General features: G+C 43.1%; 1 protein-coding gene across 1 annotated transcript in view; it reads right to left on the bottom strand.

Annotated features, from left to right (window-relative positions):
* Positions 1-22,059, bottom strand: part of RYR3 (ryanodine receptor 3) — a 1,291,138-nt gene that overhangs the window by 734,155 nt on the left and 534,924 nt on the right. Inside the window, 3 exon segments of the mRNA XM_029600192.1 lie at positions 2,696-2,969; positions 7,476-7,610; positions 18,124-18,226. Of these exon segments, the coding sequence (XP_029456052.1) occupies positions 2,696-2,969; positions 7,476-7,610; positions 18,124-18,226 (512 nt within the window).

Genomic DNA, 22,059 nt, shown 5'->3' with positions numbered 1-22,059 from the left:
AGTGCGCAAGCACCATTACGGCCTACCACGCAGCGTCCCAATGAAGCCTGACAGCGGGGCCTAACCTAAAGGGCTGCTCAACCTGCCAAACCCACCGAGGCACTGATGTGCACTAATGTAATGTATGTGCACACAACAAAGTGGTAACTACAAAAGAGGCCCACTGGGGATTTGGCTTCACAGACCACCGCTGTCTCAATATATGTGAGTCTGCAAAACTGCCCAGTGCCTACTATCACTGATGCCCAGTGCACTGCCTTCTTTGATTAAAAGAGCACAGAGAGACAGTGAGTTCAATAAAAAAAACTACTGCAGTTAACAAAATACCCTTTTTTGGCACAGCAACAAAATCGATGAAATATCTTTTTCAATAGCAATTCTGTCAAACTAGCTAGAGATTGAATATATCTCCCACCCACAACACCCAAATGCTACTTGCAACCGACCCCAGGGGGTAAAATAAGGAGCAAAATAACACTGCTAGTGCTAGCAGCTTCTCTCAGTGGCAGAGAGAAACTGTCTCAGATCAATAAGAATATTTGCAGTAAAAAAAAACAGGGATAGTAGCTGGCACTGCAGCCAAATGCAGCTAAATGCAGAACAAATATGTTTTTCTATCGAAGTAGCTAGCCTAGCTAGTAATTGAATACAGATTTGAGAACTCAGACTAGCTCTGAATACAGCCACCTTCCGCAGACCACCTCCCCAGACCACCCCTGCAAAGAAAGTGCGTGGCACGCTGCGTGCTTAAGTATATATTATGCTGGGTCATCAGCAAAAGCATCACTGACCACTGAGTGAGAGCGCGATTGGCTGCATTGCCAAAATTCTTACCGCTGATACGTTGCATTCTGGTCTCTTGCCAATCTGTCTGACCCACTCTATGACAGGGCTGTGAGGTCACTGATGACTCACAGGAAAGGGTTGGTTTTTGGCTATGGATACACTCAAATGGCGGTCATCAGATCTTCACAAGAGACCACTGTTCTGTTCGTATGTCTCAAATTGAATGTCAAACTGGCCCCTAACCCCCTACACCAATACCTAACCCTCACCTCGAGTTACTAGGTGGGCCTACTATAGGGATATAAATATCTATCTAGGGAGAGGATACTATGGCTAGTCTGTCTGTCTGTCTGTCTCTCTCTCTCTCTGTCTCTTTCTCTCTCCCCCTAGGAGCTTTAAATCTACTCACACAGGCCTTTCAGGAGACATCGCAAAATGTGATAAAACCTTACAGCCCGGTAACGCAAGCTATCGCACAGCTTAACACTATTCAAAAAGGTGTAGTTAAAATCAGCATTAAGTCTGTGCGATAGCATTTCACACACTGGCATACCCAGCCTGCCCCTAACTCCTCCTCTTTTTCCATACAATATGGTGCTATCGCATGCGTTAAAGACGTTTTTGCATGCGGTAAGGGCCTATCGCATACGTTAATGGGGCTTTTCGCATGTGATAAGCCCTTAAAGCATGCGAAAATGCCTTAGCGCATTTTGATAAATGACCCCCATAGATTGTAAGCCTGCTGGGGATAGAGAACTACCTACAGTAACTGAATACAAACGTGATATCTCAGATCAAATGTCTGTATATAAAAATAAATAAAATATGTATCTACCCCTCTCTTTGTTTCTGATATCAGCTATTCCATACAGCAGTCATTTATGGCATCCAGCTTACCTTACTAACATGACCTGATGAGACATTTACCTACTAAATATTGAGATAATTGAAATCTTCCATTATTATTGTATCTTCAATTTCATATATAAATTCTTTCAGAACTCTGGGGTGAACGTGAATACCATCTGATCCTGATGATTTATTCTTTTAAACTTATCAATTTGCTCTGATTCATAGTCCAGTTTCACTATGGTTTGCTTCAGTTCCTCAGAATCATCACCTTTACAGAAGTAAATCTCCCCAACATCCTCTCCAATATAGACCAAAGCAAAGAATTAATTTAGTTTTTTTCTTATTTCGATATCCTTTCTGAGCACCCATTTAATCACTGGCCATCTTGTGGTCCAACTGACTCCTTTGAAGGTTTCTTGTCTCTGATATAATTGAAAAAGATATTATTACTAGCTTTTTTTCTCTTTAGGCAAGCTTATTTTCAATTTCCTTGTAACTTCTTTTAATTTTTTTTTCTAACTAAATTCCTCATTTTATCATTTTATTGAAAGAAAATGCTTATCAAGGAAAGCTGACCTAGATTCTAAAAACAAAAATCTGAAATATAAATTCAGGTTTTAATGATGAAGAAAATGTCTATTGCTATAAAAACCTTCTTGCAGACCCCGTCTATACCCCGTCTATAGGGCACACCACTCTAGGCTGGGGATTGGAATGTGCCACTCCACTTGTACTCAGAGAACCTCAAATAATACTATATACAGTACATGGGATACTTTCTATAGTGCAGAATGGAATACCATATATGGTGCAAGATAGGTTACTGTACACAATGCAGTATGGTATACTATATGTAGTGCAGCATTAGATTACTAAAGAGAGACATGTATAATTAAGAACATGCATGATATCTGACACTGTAGCATGGCATAATACACAATGCTTGTTTCCTCACAGGTTCCCAGTCACAGGGTCACTTCAGCATCTCAGGGAATGTTCTATGTGAGAAAATGTTTACAATGCTGTTACCAACAACTGTAAGGCATGACATTCATACCCCAATCCATAAATCATTTGCATTTCCTCTTCCTTGCCCATGCGAACACTCAGCAGGGAGCGTATCTGACCAAGAGAAGCCAGTAAGTCAATGGCATCCTGCACAGAGATGGCGCTGATGGTGTAGGTCTTCTTCAGGGCACGCAATTGCTCTCCGATGCTGTCATACTGCCTGTGCAGGAGGTTGAACATAATCCGTACTAGCTCTGGATCTTGGATATGATCTTCCTGTGCCCAGCGAACCATGGTCTGGGATATCAGCTCCTTCAGCGTAGCTGTATTGGATACATGACAAAAAATGAGGGGTTGGATACTTTCTATCAAACTAAGGGGCTGATTTACTAAGCATTTTTCCCATAGACACAGAGTGGGAGAAAAACCTTAAATAATGACAACCTAAGAAAGCAATGTACAGGCCAAGAAGCCATCTGACCCTGTTTATATCTACAGGATGACAAATCCATAACCTATTGGCTGATAAGGAATTTCTGTAGAGCTCTTAGTGCCCTCATCAGAAAGCTGAGGAGATAAGTATCTTTGAACATATAATTGCTATCCACAGATAGCTTTATATTGGGCTTTATTACATTAGGAGATTGATATTATCTAACAGAGTGATCTGATTAACTTCAGTAGCTAGCTGATTAAATCAATCTGGTTTAAAATCTATCACCACTGACTTGTTAAATTTGCATGCACAAAATCATGGTGCCCACAAATTTAGCTAGACAACAGAGGACTAGGTTGGAGTGAGATATTCAACACCAACTGACTAACTTTGGCCAGATAAATATATATATATATATATATATATATATATATATAAATAAATAAATAAATAAATAAATAAATATATATATATTTATCTATTGATTTATTTATTTGATGGCTTTTATATACCGATAAGCGTTTGCACATCGTATCGGTTTACAATAAACAGTAACGTTTACATAGAACAATTGTTGTGATATAGTGTTAACAGGAGAGAAATTAAATACAGCAGTCAGGGGGTAAGAAAGGGTTAAGAGGATAGCATTAACATATTGAGGTTGGATTATGTACAAATGATAGCATATATATGTTGTTAAGAGGGAAATGAATAAATAAGGCATTCAGAAAGTAACACAACTATGTACAAAAGTTAATATATATAATTACCAGCTGGTAATTAATAGGGATGTGCAGAGCAAAAGTTTATGTTCATAAGTCCATAAGTCGAAAGGGGGTCCCATTTGCGGTCAATATGGACATATGGAGAATTCCATAAGTTGAGTCTATGTCCATATGTGCAAATAAAAATTTAAACCCCTCACCCTCCTTAATCCCCCCCCCCCCCCCAAGACTTACCACAACTCCCTGGTGATCCAGCTTGGGGGGGTCAGGCCTCCTGACCCCCCCAAGCTGGCCAAAAGTTCCTTTTGGGCCAAACGAGGGTCCCGGAGCGAACCCGCGGGGAATCACGTGACGCCGCGTCACTCCGACGTGGCGCCGACGTCACGTGCTCCTCGCAAAGGAGTTCAGAAATGGCATCCTGACTGCCCGCTGGATCACCAGGGAGTTGTGGTAAGTCTTGGGGGGGGGGGGGGGATTAAGGAGGGTGAGGGGTTTAAATTTTTATTTAGGATCAACAATCGCGATTTCCAACGTATTCAACATAGCTATGTTGAATAAGTTGGAAATCTGATCGTTTTCGCCTCATCACTTTTTTAAGTTAAAAAAAAAAAAAGTTGCGTTTTACATTTAAGTTCAAAACGAATGCACACCCCTAGTAATTAACTCAGATGGCCTGAGAGCAATGCAAAGTTAGGGGTTCATCAATTAACACAGATGGCCTGTGGGCAATGCAAACATAGGGGTTAGTCAAAGGCCTGTTTGAAAAGTCATGTTTTTAATTTCTTTTTGAATGTCTGTGTTGATGTTTCTATGTGGAGGTCAGGGGACATGGCGTTCCAGAGTGATGGCCCTGTTATTGAGAAAGCTCGATTTCTTGTCGAGGAGAGGTGTGTGAGTTTGGGAGAGGGTATGGGGATTGGTAAGCAGATCTGGTGGTGTGGGGATTGGTAAGCAGATCTGGTGGGTCAGTTGGAAGAATGGAAGCGTAGAGAGTCTTGTAACCAGAGTATGTCTTCATTGAATAGTGTTTTGTACATAAGAGATAGGGTTCTGTATTGAATTCTCGAAGAGATATGGAGCCAGGTTTTTTAGAGTGGGCGTAATGTGGTCTTTCTTCCGTGTGTTAGTGAGAATTCTAGCTGTGGCATTCTGTAGTAGTTGTAGAGGTTTGATGGTGGAGGCTAGGAGGCCTAAGAGGATGGCGTTGCAATAATCAGTTTTGGAAAAGATGATGGTCTGTAGGACAGTTTGAAAGTCATTCACATGTAGGAGGGGTCTTAATTACTTTAGTACGTGGAGCTTGAAGTAGCAATCTTTTAATGTGTGTTTAATGAAGGTTTTTAAGTTCAATTGGTCGTCAAAAGTAACACCTAGATTTCGTGCTTGTGTTGCGTGGAGTTTGGTGGGGGGGGGGGGAGGGCGACGCATTGGGGTTCGTGAGAGAAATGGGGGAGGTATTGGGAGTTATGATGAGTATTACTGTTTTGTTGATGTTTAGAGCTAGGTTCATGTTTGTGAGGAGGTGTTTCATTGAGAAGAGGCAGTCAACCCAAATCTTGAGGGCTTTAGGTATGGAGTCAGTGATGGGTATGAGAATTTGGACATCGTCTGCGTATAAGTAATGGGTGATGCCTAAGTTTGTTAGGAGATTGCAGAGGGGAAGCATGTAGATATTGAAGAGGGTAGAAGATAAGGCGGAACCTTGGGGAACACCATGGTTTAGTATGATTGGATCAGATTCGTTATTTCCCAGTTTGACTTTGAATTGTCTGTTTTCCAGGTAAGATTTAAGCCAGAGTAGTGTGGTTCCCGTAATGCCAATGTCAGCGAGTATTTTCAGTAGTATTTTGTGGTTGATGGTGTCGAAGGCAGATGAAATGTCAAGCATTGCTAGGAGGTGGTATTGACCCTTGTCCATACCTTTAATGATGGTGTCGGTTAGAGATATTAGGAGAGTTTCCATGCTGTAGTGATTACGGAACCCAAATTGTGATGGGGACAGTATTTTGTGGTTGTCCAGGTATTCAGAATGTCGGAGATTGACTAATTTTTCAGAGATGTTGGCTATAAGAGGCAGGTTTGAGATGGGTCTGAAATTGGAGAGGTCATTGTGGTCGAGGTTGGGTTTCTTGAGTATAGGTTTGACCACAGCTTGTTTTAGGAATGAGGGGACGCAGCCTTGTCTGATGGAGCAATTGATGATTTCAGCTAGGGGTCTTGATATTGGGGTAGATTTTAAAAAGCATTTACTCGAGCAAAACTGGTTTTTGCTCGAGTAAATACACTTTACTCAAGTAAGTGGGCTTTTCAAAATTGCTACAATATATGCCATTGAATTGTCCATAGGATTTACTCAAGTAAGTGCACTTTACTCGAGTAAATAGCTTTTGAAAATTGCTACGATAGTATGTCACATTTACATGCGTAACTCCTTTGAAAATGACCCCCATTATGTTTGGTATGGTTAGTAGGAGTTTGGTAGGAATGGTGTCAGATGGGTGGGAGGAGGGTTTGATTTTCTTTAGTAGTAAAATATGCTGCAACAGCAGGTTTAACTGTCAAGTCAAGCTTCCCCAAGTATCTACAAAAACAAATCTCTCAATTTCGGATCCCCACTCTCTCAATCCAATAAGATCAAGTGCTCTATGCCCACCCCCAACTGATCATCAATACTTTTCCTTCTCCAACTAAAAAACATCCCCCTTTCCCAGCTCTCCTATTTCACCTCTTCTCCCCTAAAATCAGCCCACAGTTAGCAGGTAGGAGGCCTGTCCACTTGGTGTTCTGTGGTGCTCTGACAATGGGAGGGGTATCAGTGATTAGTAGGAGAGTACTTTATATTTTTGAATCAGCAATGGGGAGGAAGCAAGGAAGGGGGAATCACTGTCATTTTTTAAAGAGCACTTTGCCGGCTAGTGCTGATGTTGATGGCCCTATTATGGCAATATTAAGTTGGAGGTCCCAAAAGTAAAAAATAATTAAAAATTAAAAAAAAAATGTTGCGGGCACTATTAGTTTCGGGGTGGGGGTGGGGGTTTGGACGCACGTTTTCGACGTGCTATTACCCCTTACTGAATTGGGGTAAAGCTAGCGCATCGAAAACGTGCGTCCAAATGCGGGTTAACAGTGCACTCCACCGGAACCAGTGCTGAAAATCTGTGCTAACCAGTTACATCATAAGCCCATCTGAGAATGCCCCTGGAGACATCCCCTTTTTTTGACCAGCTACATTTTGTGCTTTATGAACTTAAGATTTTAATTTAGCAAGTTAGTGGAGGAAATTTTTAAAAAGTAGAAGTTTAACTGGCTACTGCATTACATACAACAGCCTCTCAATGGAGGCAATGAATTAAAAATGGTAACCGAAGTCAAGAAACTATTGAACATGTACAGAGGATCCTTAATGATGGCAAAGCAAAGCTAGCATCCAAGAACAAGTAAAATCTGTTCTGCTATGCTGTAGTAAGTAGAGAAACAGGATTGGGCTGATGTTTTTATCTGCTGCCATATTCTCTTCTTCTCAGTAAGAAATTTGCACAGGCAATAACTGTATAGAGCACTGGTGCTATGAAATCCAGATCTGGCATTAAGTGAAACTGAAAAGGTTTGCCAGATAAAAAATAATACAATATGCAAAATGTTTTCCTTTGTAATTATTTGATACTCACTGGGAGCCTTTTCTTCTTCCTCTATGGGATCCTTCTCTGCCTTTGGTCGGCCTTTGATTTTGTATACCAAGGAATGTAGTTTGCCAGTCCATGATGTGTCCTCCTCCTCTTCTTCCTCTTCTGACAATGGAATGCCTAATGAATAAAAGAAAAGAATACAAAACAGATCGTACTCTTTTATCATACAGATATGCAATGCATTGAGATATATTTGTTCCCTTTCATGAGCAGTAAGCATTACTACCTATTATACTTGGTGTTGCTTGGGGAAAGGCTGTGTTCTACCTTTTTAGCAAAATACTTCCTTTCGGTAAAGGAAGTTTGCTTACCTGTAAACAGCATTCTCTGTAAATAGCAGGATGAATTAGCCATTATACATGGGTGACTTTCATTTAACAAGTAGGAGTTGAAGGTGTACGCATATGACCAAGTTGAAGCTTTGCAAATATATTCAATGGAAGCAGCCCTGAGGTAAGCCACTGAAGCCACCATGGCTCTCATCTGATGATCCTTGACAGAGGCTGCAATCTATAAGCCAGTTAGTGCACAACAGTATACAGTACAGTTCGTTAGCCAATTAGACAGAGTTGTCTTGGCTACTGCCAATCCCAGTCTATAGGGGTCAAAGGAAATGAATAGTTGAGACAATGAGGTCGAATCCCTCTCTAATTATATGGTAGGACTCTCTTGCTGTCCATAGAGTGAACAGCCTTTTCTCTTTTATATTCATATGGTTTCAGAAAAAAAAAGGCAGCACTGTAGCTTGGTTACAATGGTTAATGTGAAAGACTGACTCCAGTTTTGGAAGGGACATAGGGTAAGTATGCAGATCTACCTCATTATGGAAGAATTGAAGTTATGGTGTCACTACGCTGACTCTTTGAGCAGAAGTGACATCGATGAGGAACACCACTTTCCAAGTGAGAGATTTCAAACTCAATGACTCCAGAGATTCAAAGGGATGCTTCATGAGTTTAACTATGACTACATTAAAGTCCCAAGGTACTGGAAGTTTACTGACCAGAGGCTGAGGGGGTGTTGGTGCTACCTGCAGGGAGGAGCCCTGCAGGTCCCCACCATTGGCAAGAAAAGCTAAGCGAAGCAGAGGCCAACTGGAGCGTCATCAATACCAGCCCTCGTTCCCCTTAGGTTGAGCCCTTGGATGATGGGCCAGCAAGACTTAGGCACGGGCCTCTGTGGAGGTGAAGATCTGTTGCATAGAAGAGGTTGCCGGCCAGCACAGAAAAAGTGGAGTTGGGGCAAGCAGCAGTCAGGACAGACAACAGGTAAATAAAGTCAGTTTCAGGCTGTGGTCAGAGACAGGCAGAGTTCATTTAGTGTTGTGGTATAGGTAGTGGTCTGGATAGGCAAAGTTCAATGAAAAATGATGAGCAGGCAATGGTCAGGGGCAGGAGGAGGTCAAGCAGCATCAAGGCCAATCCAAGATAAAGCAAGAAGTCGAAACCAAGGAGATTGAGGATGGAGAGGAGGATGAGGGACCACTGGAGAAAGATGAGGTACTGAAGACAGACAGAGCGAAGAATGACTATGAAGACAAGAGTTCTTTCAGGGCCTTCCCCAGTGTCAGCGCTCTTTCCATCAGGCTTGGGGCTGCAGGTAAGTGCAGGGTTCCGTGGGCCTGTCCTGCAGACTGCTGAATGCAACAATTTCATCAGGCATGGACTTTTTTTAAAAACATCATCTTGGAAGCCCAGACAAGATTGCTCATTCTGTGCCCAGTGGCCTGCCGCTCTTACCTCCATCCCAGGCCTGTCCTTGCCACCTCCCGATGCCGTGCCTTTCCTGTGAGATGCAGCCATCCGCCACACTTGCCTCCAGCCTTCCACTGGCTCCCTGGCATCGTGCCCTCCTCTGAACATGGCGGGAAGCTGCGCCACAACTGTTCTCCTTCTTCATGGCAGGACACCACCGGATCCTCGGGGCCTGTCTCCCCTAGCACACGCGTGATCCAACTGCTCCAACTTTAAAGGAACAGTGGTGGAAAGCCTTTGTAGGTGCTACCTGATGACATCACCAAGCTAGCCCTATAAAGGGCTGAGACCGAGATCCCTCCAGTGCCTTAGCAATAGGTCATCTCCTTGGAGAAGTATATTACCTCTGCATTCCTGTTTCCTGACTTCTGTTCCAGTTTCCCAATACCTGCTATATGCTCCTGAGTTCCCATGTCTGAGTTATCTTCCCATGTCTGAGTTATCTTCAGTTCTTATCTTCCTGGTCAGTCTTCCTAGTCTGTCTTCAGTGTCCCGTCCTGCTCTTGAGGTCCCTCGTGCTCCTCTTGTTCCTTGTCCTCTGATTGATCTTCTGGCCTTGACCTTGGTTTGGACTTCTAGATTGATCTTGAATTGGACCTTGACGTTGCTTGACATTCGCTTGTCACTGACTGCTGCCTGTGTATATCTTTTTAAACTCTGCCTACCCTGAACACCACCTGAACCATGACTCTGAGAGAACTTTGCCCACCTCTGACCTCAGCCTAAATCTGATCCTGGTTTGTCCGCCACCTGCCCTGACCCTCATGCTTGTCCTGTCTAAGCTGCCTCTCCACGTGTTATGTTTTGTAGGGTTTGGTTGGACCTTTGGACACTGTGGCAGCTGACCACTCCCACGGGGAGAAGTCCCGTGAGGGATCACAGGTCAGGCTCAGCTCTGGACACACAAACACAGATTATATCTTTTATTAGACAGTTTTTGAAGCCACCAGAGGTGGCGGTAGTGAGTAGAAGCTGGAGCCTGGCTGGGCTAGTATTCCTCAGGGCGCTGGAACAGCAGCTTCTCCAGTAGCAGTGTTGTAGGAAGAAGAACTGAGAAAATGAGTACACTGAGACATTCACAGAGTCCCCAGTATGAAGAACCCCCGAGATAGGGAGAGCTGGCCCTTGAGGAGCGAGTACCAGATCCCTGGGCGCAGAGACTCGTTGGCAAGTACTCACGCAGCAATTCTCCATAGAAAATGGCACTGGTGCTGGAACGGAGGCAGGCCCTTGAGGAGCGAGTATCTGGTTCCAGGGAAACAGCTCTGAGGAGTAGATGGTAGTAGTACTCACAGATGGTGTCTGTAGCAAATTCTTCCAAGTAGAAGAGGAGATGGACACAGATGGCGAGTCAGGGAACATGGGCCCTTGAGGAGCGAGTACCAGTTCCTGATAGTGACCTGAAAGAAGCAGAGAGGCCCCCAAGGGGCGGGTACCCCATTAACAGCAAAGAGTCCAAATAGACGTTGAAGGCAGAGTAACTGGGTACGGAGAGCGAATCCCATCCATAGGAAATCCCCTGCTAAATCAGAGGCTAGCAATAAACAACAGGCTTAAATATCCGGGCAGCGTGACATCATCACAGGGGGAGCCCCTGAGGTTCGCGCCATAGAGGAAATAAGAATGAGGGCCACGCGGCACGCACTCCCTAAGGTACCTGAGGAGCATGGTGGGAGGCAGCGCCCAAGAAGGTCTGGGGACGCCGGAGAAGGTGGCAGGCAGACACCGCAGCAGCCAGTCGTCCACGAGGAGCAGGAGGAGTCGCAGAAAAAGAAAGGTAGGCGGAGTGAAGCCGTCGGGCAGCGACGGTTGCTATAGTACCCCCATTCAAAGGGCGGTGGTCTCTGCGGGTACCAGGTTTTGGTTTCCAAGGATACGAGAGATGGAACTGATGGAGTATCTCTTTGTTAAAGATATTTGCCAGAGGCTCCCAAGAATTTTCTTCGGGGCCGAAACCTTCCCATGAAAGAAGGTATTCCCAAGTCTCGCCTCGTCTTCGGACATCAAGAATGGCTTCGACCTTGTATTCTAGGTCATCTTCTGCATTGATGGGAGATGGTTCCTGAGACTTGGAAGAGAACTCACTGAGAATGAGTGGTTTCAGAAGTGAAAGATGAAATGCATTGTGGATGTTTAATCCATGTGGTAGCTTCAGACTGTAAGTGATGTTGCCAAGATGTCGGAGGATTGGAAATGGTCTAACATAGCGAGGAGCAAATCGAGTGGAGGGTAACTTCAGTCTAAGGTGCTGTTACGGTTGTGGACCCTTGGGCCGGCTGAGACAGTGGATGGTATGCTGCGGAGGCCCGCAACGAGCATCACAGCCGGGAGGTGGTACTGAAGGAAGAGGCTTCACCACTGGAAGTCCGAGGTCCCCCCAGGAGGAGCCCTTAGGGACCCGGACCTCTTGGACTTAGGTGGGACCCTATGCGACCAAGGATCCGGGCAGTGGCCAGAGAGATTGATGAAGGACGGCTGGGCCCAGGTAGTTGAAGAGTCTTCACCCTCGGAAGCCCGCGGCTCCCCCGGGAGGAGCTCATGAGAGCCCGAGCCGCTGGGACTTAGGAGAATCCTCTGGGCCAGCGAGTACTGGATACCTGAGATGATGGACGAAGCCGAAGTCGAGTCCAAGAGCGAAGCTGGGTCAGAAGCCAGAAGTCCGAGATCCACACCAAAGCCAGGGACACAAGCAGAAGACGGAGTCATGGGATGGAGCCGGGTCAAAGCCAGAAGTCAGAGGATGAACCAAAACCAGGAGCGGAAGCTGGAAGCGAAGTCAGGAGATAAAGCCGGGTCAGAAGCCAGAAGTCAGGAGTCAATACCAAAGCCAGGAGCAGAAGCCGAAGGCGAAGTCAAGAACAAGCCAAGTCAGGAACCAGAAGACAAGATGATCAGGACACACTGCAGCAACTAAAGACTCAGGGAAACTGAGGAACCTCGTTGCAAGGCCCAGTCTAGGTGAAGCTGTGAGAGAGTCGGTTGGACCATTAGATGACAGAGGGGTTAAAGGGGCTCTTAGGGAAGATAAGGCCATTGCAGAAAGACTAAATGAATTCTTTGCCTCCGTGTTTACAAATGAGGATGTTGGGGAGATACCAGTTCCGGAGATGGTTTTCAGGGGTGATGAGTCAGACGAACTGAACGAAATCACTGTGAACCTGTAAGATGTAGTAGGCCAGATTGACAAACTAAAGAGTAGCAAATCACCTGGACCGGATGGTATCCATCCTAGGGTTCTGAAGGAACTCAAAATGAAATTTCTGATCTATTAGTTAAAATGTGTAACCTATCATTAAAATCATCCATTGTACCTGAAGACTGGAGGGTGGCCAATATAACCCCAATATTTAAAAAAGGCTCCAGGGGTGATCCAGGTAACTATAGACCAGTGAGCCTGACTTCAGTGCCGGGAAAAATAGTGGAAACTATTCTCAAGAACAAAATTGTAAAGCATATAGAAAGACATGATTTAATGGAACATAGTCAACATGGATTTACCCAAGGGAAGTCTTGCCTAACAAATCTGCTTCATTTTTTTGAAGGGGTTAATAAACATGTGGATAAAGGTGAACCGCTAGATGTAGTGTATTTGGATTTTCAGAAGGCGTTTGACAAAGTCCCTCATGAGAGGCTTCTACGAAAACTAAAAAATCATGGGATAGGAGGCAATGTCCTTTCGTGGATTACAAGGTGGTTAAAAGACAGGAAACAGAGAGTAGGATTAAATGGTCAATTTTCTCAGTGGAAAAGGGTAAACAGTGGAGTGCCTCAGGGATCTGTACTTGGACCGGTGCTTTTCAATATATATATAAATGATCTGGAAAGGAATACGACGAGTGAGGTATACAAAATTATTCAGAGTAGTTAAATCACAAGCAGACTGTGATACATTGCAGGAGGACCTTGCAAGACTTGAAGATTGGGCATCCAAATGGCAGATGAAATTTAATGTGGACAAGTGCAAGGTGTTGCATATAGGGAAAAATAACCGTTGCTGTAGTTACACGATGTTAGGTTCCATATTAAGAGCTACCACCCAGGAAAAAGATCTAGGCATCATAGTGGATAATACTTTAAAATCGTCAGCTCAGTGTGCTGCAGCAGTCAAAAAAGCAAATAGAATGTTAGGAATTATTAGGAAGGGAATGGTTAATAGAACGGAAAATGTCATAATGCCTCTATATCGCTCCATGGTGAGACCACACCTTGAATACTGTGTACAATTCTGGTCGCCGCATCTCAAAAAAGATATAGTTTTGATGGAGAAGGTACAGAGAAGGGCAACCAAAATGATAAAGGGGATGGAACAGCTTCCCTATGAGGAAAGGCTGAAGAGATTAGGGCTGTTCAACTTGGAGAAGAGACGGCTGAAGGGGGATATGATAGAGGTCTTTAAGATCATGAGAGGTCTTGAACGAGTAGATGTGACTCGGTTATTTTCACTTTCGAAAAATAGAAGGACTAGGGGGCATTCCAAGAAGACCGCGAAATGGCCGGGTCGTCCCCGAGGTAGGTGGCAGGACCGGGGCACGGCAGGACCGGGGCATGGCCCGGGACTGCAACAGGTACTTAGTGGAAAGCCAGACTTTGTCTCCAGGTTCAAAGATAGGTGCTTTGGAATGGTGAGCGTCATAACATCTTTTGGCTCGATCACTCACTTTGAGTAGCATTTCTTTCATCTGAGTCCATAACTGATGGATATCATCAGCAGTGGATTGAGCTGCTAGGGACATCACTGAGAGCTTCAGTGGAAATGGCGGTGGTGATAAACGTCCATATACCTCTTCAAAAGGTGTTGATCCAGTGGATGTTGCTGGATGAGAATTGATGGTGAATTCAGCCCATGGTAACAGTTCGGCCCAGTTATTCTGATGGCAACTCACATAGGCCTGAATGAACTGTTTCAGGATCCTATTCATCCGTTCTGTTTGGCCATAGGAAAATGTGGGAGGGAGGTTCTGGAAGCCAAATGTAGGCTCTTAGGTAGAAAGCTTAAATCCAGAACCTCCAGGGTAGCATTCTCTGAAATGCTCCCTGTTCCACGCGCAGGTAACCAGAGGCAGGCAGAGCTCCGGAGTCTCAATGTGTGGATGAGACGATGGTGCAAGGAAGAGGGATTCAGTTTTGTTAGGAACTGGGGAACCTTTTGGGGAAGGGGGAGTCTCTTCCAAAGGGATGGGCTCCACCTTAACCAGGGTGGAACCAGACTGCTATGCTAACCATTAAAAAGGAGATAGAGCAGCTTTTAAACTAGAACAAAGGGGAAAGCCGACAGTCGCTCAGCAGCGCATGGTTCGGAGAGAGGTATCTTCAAAGGATACTAATGATGCATTAGAATTAGGGCATCCCGACAGTGAGGTTCCAATAATAAGAAAAGTAGTCCAAGTACCTGTAACTAAAAACTCACCTTAGCTAAAAAATTCTAACTTATCCCTATCAATTAAAAAGCAGAATGAAAATACAAACAAAAAACAAACTTTGAAATGTTTGTATGCTAATGCCAGAAGTCTAAGAAGTAAGATGGGAGAATTAGAATGTATAGCATTGAATTATGACCTAGACTTAATTGGCATCTCAGAGACATGGTGGAAAGAGAATAAACAATGGGACAGTGCTATACCGGGGTACAAATTATATCGCAATGACAGAGAGGAGCACCCGTATGACATAGTGAGGGCAAAAGTAGTGCCGGCGCCATTTTGAATATTGGCAATATGGCGCGAGTGCAGGAGGTCTCTCCCGGACCCCCGCTGGACTTTTGGCAAGTCTTGTGGGGGTCAGGAGGCCCCCCTAAGCTGGCCAAAAGTCCCTGGGGGTCCAGCGGGGGTCCGGGAGCGATCTCCTGCACTCGTGACATCGGGTGTCAGGAACCAAAATGGCGCCGGCGCTACCTTTGCCCTGTCATATGGTAAGGGCAAAGGGCCACCGGCGCCATTTCTATTAATGCAGCCGTGGCCCGAGAGCGGGAGATCGCGGGACATCGCGCCGGGACCCCCCCACTGGACCCCAGGTAATTTAAAACATTTTGGGGGGGTTCGGGAGGGTGGGGGATTTGTTTTAAAGGGTTGGGGTGGGTTTTAGGGTTGTTTTGGTTTTCCCGCCCTCCCCCGATTTACGATTTTTAACGATTTTTAAAAAAAACCAAACATGACGATCAGATTTCCCTCCCCCTCCTGCCAAAATCGATCGTTAAGACGATCGATCACACGATTCACATCCCTAGTAATTTTTGCTCGTGAATGTGATAAGCAATGGACTCTTAAACCTTTTTTTCACTTTAAAGATTCCTTTTTTCTTGGTTTCAAGATAAATGATTTTTCAGACATTGTTAAAGAGACACAGGCTCGTAGAAAGTTTTTCTTATTAAAAATCTTGGATCTGGGTGCTTCTTTTTTACTTAGATTTCCTTGCAAGTGCCTAGTTAAATTTCAAGGTACTAATTATATTTTCTTTGATTCCATTCAATTGGAGAATTTTCTACAAAATAAAACTACTCCTAAGTGATTTGCTTGATGGCCTTAGGGAGTTGGGATACACCATATATTTATTAAGTTTATAGTGAGGCCCACTAGTGGGGTACATCCTTCATATTTTTTTAAAAAACGCTTACCTGTATGAATCCCCAATAATGCAGGCAAGCTACAACCTTCATCTCTTACCTGTTCCAAATCCCACCAAGCTATTGACTCAACTTCATGGCACCATCCCTACAAAGCCACCAAGCAGGCAGACAAATAATATAGGAACAAGTCAGGTATTTCCAATCCCTTATAATCCCTGGGAAGGTGCAATGTTGTCATGTTAATATGTGGGGTCTTCCCCTTCCAAAGAAAAAAAAGGTTTTAGAACCTTTCAAAGCCTGGAATGTTATTCAGGGAATAGAACAAGGAAGATGTTCAAAAAGGTATAATAAACATGGCAAAGGTATAATAAACCACCATTTTCACTAAATATGCTCTTCTGAGCAATAATAATGGGAAAACAGTCCATCAGAAAAATCCTTTTGTACCTTATTAATAATTGTTGGATAATTTAATTTTAAAAGATCTCAAATATTTCTGGTCACATTGATTCCCAAATATTTAATACTAGGATTTGCTTCAGTAAGCTGTCCCAGTTCTGCAGGTATTCCGACTAGAGAGGACCCACAGGAATCCAAAGGGGCTTCTGATAATTAGTTTGATATACTGAAAAATGACCACATAAAACCCTTAATAGTTCTGGAATAGGTCTGTTCACTTCCATTACATAAAGAAGGATATTGTCTGCATATAAAGATATTTTGTACTCCTGCGAATTAACCTTAAAACCCCTAATATTTCCATTGTTCTTGATTATCTTAGCAAGAAGTTCCAGGACCAAGTGAAAAAGAAACAGGGACAAGAGGTACCCCTGTCTAGTACCCATCTTGATAAAAAAAAAAAGGGTTCAGATAATAAATTATTAGCCAAATTTTGAGCCCTAGGCTTATCATATAAAGCCTCAATCCAATACAAAAATTCCTTTGAAAAACCATATTAAATAACTTCCAAGAAATTATATTGAATGCTTTATCTGTATCCATAGAAAGAACCACCCCCACTATCTTCTGGTACTTGGCTAGGTGTAAAACATTAAAGAGCCGTCCAGTATTATTCATGGAGTTCTACCCTTTCACAAACCCAATTTGATCAGTATGAATTAAAACTGGAGGTATAACCTCAAGGTGCAATTGCAAAATTTTTGCTAATATTTTTAAATCAGCATTTAGCAGAGAAATTGGTCTGTAAGAACTGCAGTCCAATACATCTTTCCCAGGCTTATAAATTAACATAATAACTGCATCCAAGATGTTCACCATTTGCACCCCAGAGATTCACAAGGAAATATATCATTCTCCCAAGAGAGACACCAACTCAGACTGAAGTTGCATATAAAAATCTAAAGGATATCCATCCGGACCAAAGCATTTGTTTATTTATTTATTTATTTATTTAAAAACTTTTCTATACCGTCGCTAAGTTATATACCATCGCAACGGTTTACAAATAGGCACATAGACTAAGGTAAGTAAATGTAGGATATCTTACATTCTAACAGGTGCCAATAAAGTTCGGTTACAATTTCATTAATAAAATCATTATTTGAGTAATGTTGGTCAAGTCCAGGAATATTATTGAGTTACTATCGCTTTGAAATATTACTTCTTAAAAGTAGGATTGATTAAATTCATTCTCATCTGCATTACCTTGTACTTACATTCTCTACCCTCCACACTCTTTAATGAAGGCTTTTTTAAAGAGCCATGTTTTTAGATTTTTCTTAAAAGTTTTGAGATTATTCTGTAATCTGAGTTTGGGTGGCATCGTGTTCCATAGTATGGGCCCAGCCAATGATAAAGCCCTTTCTCTCACTTGGGTTAATTTTGCTGACTTTACTGAAGGGATTGTTAGTAGTGCTTTGTTTGCTGAGCGGAGGTTTCTTTGTGGAACATGTACTCATAAGGCTGTGTTTAGCCAGTCTGCTTCTTTATCATATATTAGTTTGTGTATGGTGCATAAGGCTTTGTATTTATCCCGTATTCGATGGGTAACCAATGTAAGTCTGCTAGAGTTTCGGTTATATGGTCCCTCCTCTTTTTTCCCGTTAGTATTCTGGCTGCAGCATTTTGAAGTATCTGGAGTGGTCTTATCGATGTGCTTGGGAGTCCTAGTAAGAGTGCGTTGCAGTAGTCAGTGCTAGAAAAGATAAGTGTTTGCTTGTTAAGAGAAAGAGACTTAATTGTCTGAATCACCTCCATAGTACTTACAGTTGCTTATTACCAACCACAGGATCACATAATTCATAGCATTAAATCATATGGCAAACCACCTTGCATAATCAACACATGTACTAACCGCAGTGCAGGAGCAGATCATCATGAAACTCATAAAGTTCATAACGAATCTCTTCAGGACAGGGACAGTTCTCTTCAAGTTGGAAATTCAACAACATATTAATCTTTAAAGAGAAAAGAAGATCTATGAGAATATGGAGATTCTTTAATACAGAAATTAATCAAAACAATGAGAATCCAATAAAAAACACAAAAAACTGAAATCTTTGGAAATTAGATCATAGTAAGGCTAGTGAAAATTGATAGATGCTAGAAAAAGCCTCATTGATAGTCATTATATCAATCAGTATTTCTTTATATCCCACAATACAAGACTAGATTATAGGATAGATCTAGGGACACAAATGGAAATTGTAAAAAGAGAGGGTTACTTTCAAACAACCCCCAGAGGCTAAAGCACTCTGTGCCTGCGCTGACTGCTCTTCCTCCTCATCATCATCAGTTTCATTTCTCCACTGCTGCACTAAAGTGGAGGCAAAGACAGGACTAACTAATCCTCCTAAACTTTCTTCAGTTATTACATTTTCCATTTCTGATGATGAAAATCCCACAAAAGATGATTCTTCATCGGAATCAGAAGCAAATAGTGCCTGCGCTACATTGTCAACGCTAAGTCAAGTCTGCTGTTGCACTGCTGCTTTTGGGTGTTGCCATTTTGTCTGGCATGACTCAGCCTCCCCTACCCTCACCTCCAAAACTACAGGGTCAGAAACAGGTGGTGGCGATGCATCATCTTTAAATTTCATTTTTTCCCAGATGGAACTGCCTGCCCCTCCAGAGATTTTATATTGGAACAGGTCCCTTTTTAACTTTAATGGGGGACTGGCACTGCCTTTTAAAGTGCCTCCTATGCCAGTCCCAATCACTCGACCACATCTAACTTTCCTTGACATTATGGATTTAATGTCACTGTGCTACTAGAGATTTAAATTAAAAGAATTATTTCCAAAAGAGGCCCACTGGAGATTTGGCTTCAGAGAGCACTGCTGTCCCAATATACTTGAGTCTGCAAAACTGCCCCCAGGCCCACTAGGTTGTGCCTGGAAGTACACTAAAAGTGGGACCAGTGTATGTGCACGCACCAAGCTTGTAAATACAAAAGAGGCCCACTGGGGTTTTGGCTTCAGAGAGCACCGCTGTCCCAATATACGTGAGTCTGCAAAACCTCCCCCAGGCCCACGAGGCTGTGCCTGGAAGTACACTAAAAGTGGGACCAGTCTATGTGCACGCACCAAGCTTGTAACTACAAAAAAGGCCCAATGGGTATTTGGCTTCAGAGAGCACCGCTGTCCCAATATACGTGAGTCTGCAAAACTGCCTCCAGGTCCAAGAGGCTGTGCCTGGAAGTACACTAATAGTGGGACCAGTCTATGTGCACGCACCAAGCTTGTAACTACAAAAGAGGCCCACTGGGTATTTGGCTTCAGAGAGCACCGCTGTCCCAATATATGTGAGTCTGCAAAACTGCCCAGTGCCCACTGATGCCCAGTGAGTGCCCTGCCTTCTTGGCTTAAAAGAGCACAAAGAGACAGCCTGAGTTCAATAAAAAAAAAACCTGCAGTTAAATAAAAAGGATGGCTTGCTTGGCACAGCAGCAAAAACGAAGAAATATCTTTTTCAATGGAAAATTCTATCAAAGTAGCTAGCAATTGAATATATCTCCCACCCACAATACCCAAATCCTGCTTGCAACCTACCCCAAGTGGTAAAATAAGCAGAAAAATGCCACTGCTAGCAGAAGGTCTCAGATCAATTTAAAAAAGTGCGATCAAAAAAAGAATGGCTAGCTGGTGGCAGCACTGCAGCAAAATCGAACAAACATCTTTTTCAATGGAAAATTCTATCAAAGTAGCTAGCAACTGAATACAGATTTGAGACACTCAGACTAGCTCTGAGTTCAGCCACCTTCCCAGACCACCTCCCCAGACCATCCCCGCCAAGAAAGTGCATGGCACGCCACATGCTTAACGTATAAATAGTGCTGCATCATCAGGATTAGCGTCACAGAGCACTGACTGAGAGCAGCGATTGACTGCATTAGAAAAATGCTTACATTGCTTAGCTCTGATAGATTGCATTCTGGTCTCCTTGCCAACCTGTCTGACCCACTCTGTGACAGTGCTATGAGGTCACTTATGACTCACAGGAAAGGGCTGGTTCTTGTTATCTCCTAGTTCAAACGGCCGCTAAGAAATTACTGCGAGCCAAAAGAATGAAACTAATATGATAATTTGTATTTGTGAGTGATTGCGATGCGTTTCATGAACCCATAAATACAACGAATAGGGACTTATGCGTTGCGGATTGCCAATGCATTGAAAATGAATGCACTTCCCTAATCTTGAATATTGTGTGCAATTCTGGTCGTCACATCTCAAAAAAAGATATAGTTGCACTGGAGAAAGTGCAGAGAAGAGTGACCAAAAAAAGGGGAATGGAGACTACCTCTGAGGAAAGGCTAAGAACATTAGGGCTGTTAAGTTTGGAGTAGACTCAACTGAGGGGGGATATGATAGAGGTCTACAAAATCATGAAAGGACTTGAACAAGTTAATGTAAATTGATTATTTACTCTCTCATTTAAAACAAATTGAAGAAAATTCTTTTTCATTCAGCACATAATTAAGCTCTGAAATTCATTGCCAGAGGATGTGATTATGGATGTTAGTATAACTGGGTTTAAAATAGGTTTTGATAAGTTCCTAGAGGAAAAAATCAATACACTGCTATTAATTAATAAGCAGTCGTAGTTTGAGATTTATTTAATGTTTGGGTACTTGCCAGGTACTTGTGACTCAGATTGGCCACTATTGAAAACAGAATACTGGGCTAGATGGACCCTTGGTCTGACCCAGTATGGCATATTTTATGTTCTTATATTCATAGCTTCCATTTAAGAAGTGATGCATCAACAGAAGCCTTAAATGTGTTCCATGTTAAAATGCATGTATTTTTGTATAAAAAAGAGTGGCACTTGGGCTGATCAAATTTTTTGAACCTAAGGTTTTATTTTATCACATTTTTCCAATAGGGATAAATGGGGAAGAAATTTCCTGAGAAACTAGGCCTTGATTCTCACTGCTTGGGCTAACTCACGACATGCCTGCTCATGTAGCTGGATAACTATATTCTTAACCAGCTATATTCAAAAGAATATACCAGATAAGTGATGCTACAGCACTCCAAAAAAAAAAATAAAGAATATTGTGCCTCCCCCTCCAACCCCACCACCACCATACTATACAATGACAAGTAGCCCTTCCAGGCCAAGCATCCCACCCCCAAACCCCTTAAAAGACTGACATAAATTAATAAAGAAGAGCTCCAATGTTGTCCACCCTCCCTCTAATCACTCCTTAGTTCCACATTTGTAATGTTTAAATGCCCCTCCTTGGGCTTTCATCTCTCCCTCTCCTATCCCCCCCTATCTCCTCCCCCCCCCCCCCCCCCACCAACCATAACCCTTCCACCTTTATGGTATCTTTAATCTGTAAGCTTTTCAGCCTGGATCAAGGAAGCAGGATACTGCGATCCAGGCATGACACTTCTGCCATTGCTAGGGAGCTACGTGATAGGCTGCCACCATGATCCAAGCTGAAAAGCTTACAGATTAAAGGTCCCAAGAATGGAGATAAACTTTAGCCAGTGTGTGTAGATATAGACAGGTCGATGCAATATCGAGCGCTCAGGCCAGTGTACTGGTTAACTCTCTATTGAACGCGTGTAAGCTAACGCCTGATGCAATAACAGGATTAGTGTATCCAAAACGCATGTCCAATCGAGAACATAGCTAATAGCACTCATCACATGTAAATTCATGTAAATGAGGTTATTTGCCATTACTCCGGGATGCAAAAATTACTGTGCGCCTAACTCGCCCTGTTTAACGTGGAAAATGTAATGCTAGCCCCAGGGCTGGCGTTAAGTCATTCCACACT

This window comes from Rhinatrema bivittatum, chromosome 4, assembly GCF_901001135.1.
Source record: "Rhinatrema bivittatum chromosome 4, aRhiBiv1.1, whole genome shotgun sequence".
NCBI classification, from domain to species: Eukaryota; Metazoa; Chordata; class Amphibia; order Gymnophiona; family Rhinatrematidae; genus Rhinatrema; species Rhinatrema bivittatum.
Note: the sequence above shows the minus strand (reverse complement) of the source record. Positions and strands in the feature narration are given on the sequence as shown.